At 41.1% G+C, this 7,611-nt stretch overlaps 1 protein-coding gene across 1 annotated transcript; it reads right to left on the reverse strand.

The window, feature by feature from the left end:
• Positions 1-2,966: 2,966 nt before the first annotated feature.
• Positions 2,967-4,919, reverse strand: LOC310875583 (cullin-2-like; the record flags this gene model as incomplete). The annotated part of the gene is made up of 1 exon (XM_083788875.1): positions 2,967-4,919. One exon carries the CDS (start codon positions 4,917-4,919, stop codon positions 2,967-2,969), a length of 1,953 nt encoding a protein of 650 aa, XP_083645001.1.
• Between the last annotated feature and the right edge of the window lie 2,692 nt (positions 4,920-7,611).

The raw sequence follows: 7,611 nt of genomic DNA on the forward strand, positions 1-7,611 counted from the left end.
GTTATCGCACATTCACAACAGAGAATTTTCAATAAATCATTCAAAAGGTGCAATCTGCCATAGCAGAAACTAGCAACTAAAGTGATTGGACTCAAATCTGGCAAAGCGTTAACAACTTGCACCACAGCATGCAAACCAATTCTGGGGGAACATTCACCAAAAGTAGCTGCAAGCTCACAAACTGTCATGATGAGGTTGGGCAACCTATATATCTGTGGAAAAAATCATTGGTTTGTGTTTCTGATCAGATTGACTGCTTAATGAACAGTAAAGACATCAGGATTAGATTAAACCTGGCTAGCCTGGTGCGGAGCAGGCTAAATCCGCAGCATTAGTTTCCATGGATTGGTAACTAGTGTGGCATTGCTTTCATGAAACCGAATCAAGCCTCAACATATCCAGGTTAACTGGCTATATTAATCTGCCAAGATTAACTGGCTTTCATAAAACCGATTTATCGCTGATCCGATATATTAAGCCAGGATATCTGTTAAATCCCGGTTTAATCCCTAATCAAAGTTTTGTGAAACAGGCCCTAGGTGTAGTACATAGGCCTGCTTGATTTGCCTGACTACGTACACGCTATCATTGTAGTATATATCTTTTTGTATTTTTATATGCAACACATGACAAATCGCATTTTGTGGAAAGTATATTAAGTGCAAGTGTATTTTTTTAAACAGTTTTAAACAGGAAAATGCATTTGTTTTCTATTGGTGTAAGTTTTATTTTAAATGTTTGTTTATGGCTTTTGTTTTGAAGAGGTGCTAGCCCCTCCTATATACAGCTTCTGTCCCCACACTCTCATACTTGCCATTGACAATGAAAGGAGAAATTAGGTCAAATGTCCGCCAAATATGACGTAAATTTGTGGCAACACAAACATTAAATGCTATTGACAATAAAGGGAAACTTTACGTCATATGTAGACGAGCAAATCGGCTAACCAATCACATAAATTCAGTTCAACATTGGCAACTATAGAACTGCACTCTGGCGAGTGCCTACTTGCTTGTTAGACACAAGTAGGTTATGACCTACTAGTACGCAAGCAGAGCGCGCAAGTACTGGTGACGTATATTTGTCGGTATATGTAATTTGTAAGTTGATTAGCGGTATACTGTGGTTACTTTGAGTATGCATATGTATCGTAGCAGCATATGACATCAGGGTATAACTGGTACAACTAGCTCTTAGTATTTTGGGCCATGAGTTAAAAAGTTTTGGAACTATTACTCTAATCAACCCCTACCCCTCCCAACATCCCAATTTGCCTTTTTATTTTATAGGGTTTTCTTATGTGTCTTTTAACAACTGCCATTTGGTCATGTCTTACTTGAAAAAGAGATCAAGTGACTACTTAGTAAAAGGTAAAAAAAAAAAAAAAATATGTAGGCCTATCCTATAAAATAGCTCAAAGCTCTATTGCTGGTTGCTTAGGTTAGAACCCGCCGCAGTGGGTGTCCAAATAGAACCAGGATGCCTTGAGCAGACCTCTATTATATATTATCCGATTATACTTTGTCAGGATTACTGAGCAAATAAGATCTATCCATATATGGGTTCTACCACATCGATCTGATATCAGTCATATGTCATATAACCCAATGTGCTAGTCGGATATGTCATATAGCCCGACTTCCTAGTGGATTGTAGACTAAATATCCAATGACCAACTTTCCCAGATCCGATATGAATAGAAGTGAGAGACTTCGTTACATATCCTTTTTGCTGATTTCAGGAGATAGAGACGGTCCTGCAGTGCGCCACGCCGCCAAGGAATAAATCCAAAATAAATGATATATGAATGAATCTGTTGTCTATATTTCTATCTTTCTTACACCTGTGTGGGCCTCCCAAGCAATAAGTCGTTCATTGAGTGAGTGGTTTGGAAAGAATTAAAAAACAGTGGGGTTTCTTTCCGGATCATATCATAATCTTGACTTGAACTATGAGCTTTTAGTGGTGAAGTCCATATTCCACACATCACACAGCTGATCATCACACATTCCTGGATTTATAGAGAAAAAACCACACCTGTGTGAAGTGAGGGGCACTTTGTGTTGCCCCAAAATTACGTCATATTTGGCAGGTCATTTGAACTAATTTCTCCTTTCATTGTCAATGGCAAATATGAGACGTGTGGGGACAAAATTTACGTCATATTTGGCGGACATTTGACCCAATTTCTCCTTTCATTGTCAATATGGCAAATATTGAGACGTGTGGGGACAATATTTACGTCATATCTGGCAGACATTTGACCCAATTTCTCCTTTAATTGTCAATGGCAAATATTGAGTCGTGTGGGGAAAAGCTGTATATAGGAGCAAAAAAAAAGAATATGCAGGCATTTACTTCCTTGACCCACAGGCAGCAAGCACAAGGAATTCAGCACTGATTGGTCCAGTGGTGTGGAAGATTAGCCGCATACACTCTTCTTCTAGACGGCTTGCGTACTAGGAAGAGCGGTGAATGTATACTCCAATGTACTGTGATGTTAGTGCTGATACCACAAAGTAAAAAGTATCAATTTATACTAACAAAATATCTGAAGAAAAAAAATGCCACCTGAACACGTCTCTGTAAAAATAAAGGAATGAATAGTGTGGGTTTGTAAAAAAAAGTAATAAAAACAACCCTTTTCACTGCAGTCCCGCATTTTCTTTTTCACATACACGAAATGTATGTCGATCTAATCATGCCATCGATGTCACAGCCCAATGTTGTCTTATTCTGTTGGGTTTTTTCTCTATCTTTTTTCCAGTTATTGCATTTATCAGCTCTTTCAACGTTTTTTTCTGAAGATGGAGGACACAGTCCGTTCCTTTGTTTGCTGATGGCAGGACTAAATTAATCTTTATCTGTAGTTTACTGGCATTTTAACCTGCATGGGCCACCCTGTCGGTCAATGTTAATGTGTGGGTTAGAGGGAGGATGTCTGTGGATGCTCCTAGCCCTTGTTTTCATGCCATATAGTTGTACTCGTCTGAAGAGCTTTGACTACGCTCAATGTATTCCTTGTCGATGAGTATCTCAATGCACTTCTTGATCATGCTGATGTTGGGGTTGAATCTGGCTTTGGATTGGTTGATGACCTCTTGGATGAGGTCATTGTGTCGCAGAACCTTACGGGCCTTCATGACTCTCACAATAGCAGCTTGTAAAAAGTATTTGCGGTCCTCATCTACGGCGCTCCTTGTCTGCTCTATCTCCTGCGGTGTGTCTTTCTGTATCCCTGTTGTGATCTTGAACTTCATCCTCTTACTGGTGAAGGCCATGTTTAACAAAAACATGGACTCCGCCTCTAATTTTTCGTTTTGCTCGTTTTGGTTGAGTATCTTGTATTCCAACAGGGACTTGATGGTCCTCTGTAGCTCCTGCTCGTTCATTTGAGTGCTATCCTGCAGCTCTTTGAAGGTGACCGTTTGAACATTGTTGTTGAAGGCCAGCAGCACAGCCATTTGGAATGTGGACACCATAGCCACGTAAGGCTTGGATAGGTAGTTCATCTTGACCTCACCTGTGCATTGACTGTGCACCCAGGTCAACTTTCTACCACTGAATCTACCATTATAGAACTTCTCAAACATCTGTACACTCTTCTCTAGTTCTTGCGGGATGGTGAAGGTAGAGACGGTGTGTGTATGTGGCCAGGCTCCTGCCTGTATCACGTAGATGCGGAAGTTGATGCCCAGGTCTATTTGGTCTTTCTCGTTTTCAAACTTGCTATTGAGGTCGCTGCTCACGGTCATGTCTGTGTACATTCTGTGAAGCTTGGTTGTGAACTCATAGCCACACGCTTGTTTTAGTTTGTTGATCATGATTTCCTCCATGTCCATTGACAATGACAGGTCAAATAGTAATCGCTTTGATAGCATTCTGGAGTAAAACTTCTGAAAGACATCCTTGTCATCAATGTATTTGAACACTGTGATTAAGCTGCTTAGTTTTTCTTCCACCTCACTCTCTGTCCCGATCCTTCCCTTTGCAGACTTCTTCAGCAGATTGTCACAGTACCTGGCCAGTAGTTCAGGGGCTTTGCAGATGTTGGATTCCTTTTGGTTGGCCTTGGATTCCTTGTTGTTCACCACAGTTGTCAAGGCCTTATCAAGTGCACTCAAGAAATGTGGTTCTCCACTCAGAACTGTGTTAATGAGATGAGAAAATTTTGTGTGAACCTCTAGCACAGACTCAACAAACTGGGTTGGCATATTTTCCTGAGAGAGGTTACTAGTGGCTCGTTTTCCCTCCTCGTTGATATGTTCCTGCAGCTTCTGGGTCATGTGAGTTAAACCATCTTTCACATCCCGCACTAGGGTGTACATGTTGGACATGTCTTTTGTCCTCTCTTGTCGGATGAAGTTCTGACACTCTGAAAGGAGGAACTGCAGGTTCTCACCCACCATATTATGCTGGAATTCGTGGATGACTTTGTCGTAGGTGCTCCTGATAAGGTACTTCTGAAACCGTATCTCTTCGTCTTTCAGCCGAGCTACAACCCTTTCCATATACTGTGAGCAGTTGGATTCTAGCATTAGATTGGAAGCTTCCTGTTTGTAATGCTCCCCCATTTTTAAGAGAAATTTCTTCTCAAAAACGTCCTGATAAAACTTCATTGGGTTCTTCTTGTACTTCCCAACGGAAAGGAAGGACTCGATGATCCCACAAATTTCTGTCTGGTCATTTTTTATTTCATTGAACAGCATAGGGATCAGCTTGTCCAGGAGTGGCTCGATCATCACCTCCATCCAAATGTCTATCGCCAGCTCTTGAATCTCAGGGAGTGGCTCGCTGTTGTCATTCTGCAGTTCTGAATCTGTTTTGTTTTCTTGCTTGGTGAAATGAAGAGGGTTGCGATATTGGTTGAGGTAGTTGAATAAGCTGTTCAAGAAATGCGCACCCTGACGGTACGCCATCCAGAACCTGTTGTACATCACCAAAATCTTCTCATCTGACTCCTTTGTCTGCTGGCACAACTCCTTGACATGATCTTGCAAAAACTCCTTGGTGGCATAGTATAATTTTTCACCCAGGCTGCTTGGGTTTGCAACACACAAGTAATAAATGTCAGTATAATTGTTATTCCATGTAGCTCTCGCAACAGGCTGAATCTTCAGAACTGCTGTGAGTGTTGGCACTAGATCGTTCCATTTCTCCTCAAAATTCACCGCCTTGGGCTTCAACGACATTGTAGGGCTTTTTTCACTTCTTGGGCTATACGTATTGTGAAAAGGGCAAGATCGTCCACAAAATCACAGGGATCTTGGTATGATCTCTCAGTTGTTACAGGTCTTCAATCTATGCTATATATCTCATCTCTTGCTGTATAGTAAGATTAAGAGTTAGATGACTTCCGTTCTCTGCAATCAAACTGCAATTTTATGTGACCTGGTCACGATATATATGCTGTAGACAGTGATGTAACAGGTCGGTGACATAGCATAGGCTACTATTAGCATTCGTCATGACCATATAGTTTCATCAGGGTTTCATCCATATATGGCCAAGAATGTGGTAGGCTATCTACTGTACGCCAAGAACCAATGCAGTATCTACGCCTAGAACCAAATGGTATCTACGCCAATCTCGATATGAGATTATTGAGAGGATGATGAGATAAGGGTCATTATTACTACTATTTGGTGTCATTTCAGCCTACCGGTAGTAACTTTTTCAAAACAAAATATATGTTTTTACAGATTTTTACTTTTTTTTACTGAAAGAGATGCTCAGCCGTCAGAAAAACATATTATTAAAAAAATATATATCCATATCCATTTACACTGTAGAAGGGACACATTTTGTATAACTGGGGGGACATTTTATGCTAAAGAATTCATGCCATTACTCCTCATGTGTGCCCAAATATAGTCTATGCTGATATCAGAATGAGGTCAGAACAGGCCAGCTCAGGTATCCGACCCGTTGCAGGCCTCTGGCTCATGGACACTGGGCAGGGGCCCTGTCCAGGGCCGGTGCAGAGGCCTTTTGTGGTGGTATTGGACAACCGTGGGTCCGACTGACTTGACACCGGGCACTGCACCGGTGTGGAGCGTGTGTGTATAATTTGAAGTCGGTGGGGTGAACGGTTCTACGTGGATTACAGACGTAGGTACAGACGTACAGAGATGTGGTGCATTTATAGATAAGAAGATAGATTTATCAATCATATTTTCTGAATTATGAAAATTATCAATTTCCTCTATATTTAAGCATAACAGGACATGTGCTTAGTAATGCAACATAAAACATTGATAAAAGGGGAAATTAAAAAGTGATACAATATTCTTCTGGTATAGAGTTTCCTATCAAAAAGATATGCTACTTTCTGAAGTCATGCATGTGGCTAGAGAAATAGTCGGGGGACATTTGCATGTGGATTTGCATCAGCGTAACAGGGGGGACAGTAAAGTCAGGGACAAAATTGATTAACTATTACTAACTATTACTATATAATAATTTTGATTTTGTTCGAATTTCATTACCGGTAGATATATTTGTAACTGCAGCTGAATAAACATAATGGGGACATGGCATTTTAGCATACCTCTACTCAAATCAAAGGGATTATTTTGCTTTTTGGAATTAGTGTTTTTGCTTATTTTACACAAGATATGCTGTATTATGACCTGGGGACACAAATGGCAACTAATAGTGAGAACTAGACAAACAACACAAACCTCATCTACAAGACTTAAAGCTGAGCCTGAGGCATATCCTGCCATGGGCGGAAGTGTCAGGAATTCTTATAAACAACTATGGTGGAGGCTAGCCTAGATCCCATAGATCAGAGGCATGTCTGTGGCTGGCTGATGTGTAGACATTTAGATCTGGTTAAACCACCGGGTTAAGTATTTATGTAGAAAATGATGAGCATAAGCACATCAATTTCGTTTAACTAACTTTCTTACGTAAGCACAGTTTACTAATTAACTTTGGCCAAAGTTCACTCCTAATATGGTATTTATTCATCGTCCAAATTCTGTATGCCGTGTTGTCCCGTGTACAGTCCCTCCTCTGTGGTACAGTCTATCAGTAGAATAGTTACGATATTGAGGGGGCAGAAACCGAGCGCTCGAGCGCCGTTCATGCAGCCTGAACTGGGACAAGCTGGAGTTTGAAATACATTGTTTTCAACGAGGGCGGCGCAAATAAGAGCAATTGTAGGCATGTGTGCAATATGCCAACTGTTTTAACATATTGTACAGTAACAACTAAAGTATCTGTAATGTTTATGTTGTATGATTACTACAAAACAATCTAAAATAAAGGGATTTAAGATTATTAAAGCTGGGCTGTTGCCTGAGTCCAATGCATTTCTGCCTTTTCCGGTCCAGGACTTGTCTCTATTTGTTTTTGTCCCCATTCTCCATAGAAGATCTAGGCTGCGTAGGAGAGCGGCCATTGGACTGGCCCCATGAAGTGAACGCAGTTTGCGTAACTCTTCGTGGCTCTGGTCAAATTGTCCATACAGTCAGTGCACCAACTAGCCAATCGCAGCGCGGCTGTCGCACCCGGGAATGGGATGTAGAACAACAATCATTCCAACACGGACAAGAAAGAACAGCGCTGCTGCGCACTGTCAAGCATCTCTCTCTCTCCCCCATC

Source organism: Protomyctophum parallelum, assembly GCF_964188405.1.
Source record: "Protomyctophum parallelum genome assembly, chromosome: 18".
Lineage (NCBI taxonomy): Eukaryota > Metazoa > Chordata > Actinopteri > Myctophiformes > Myctophidae > Protomyctophum > Protomyctophum parallelum.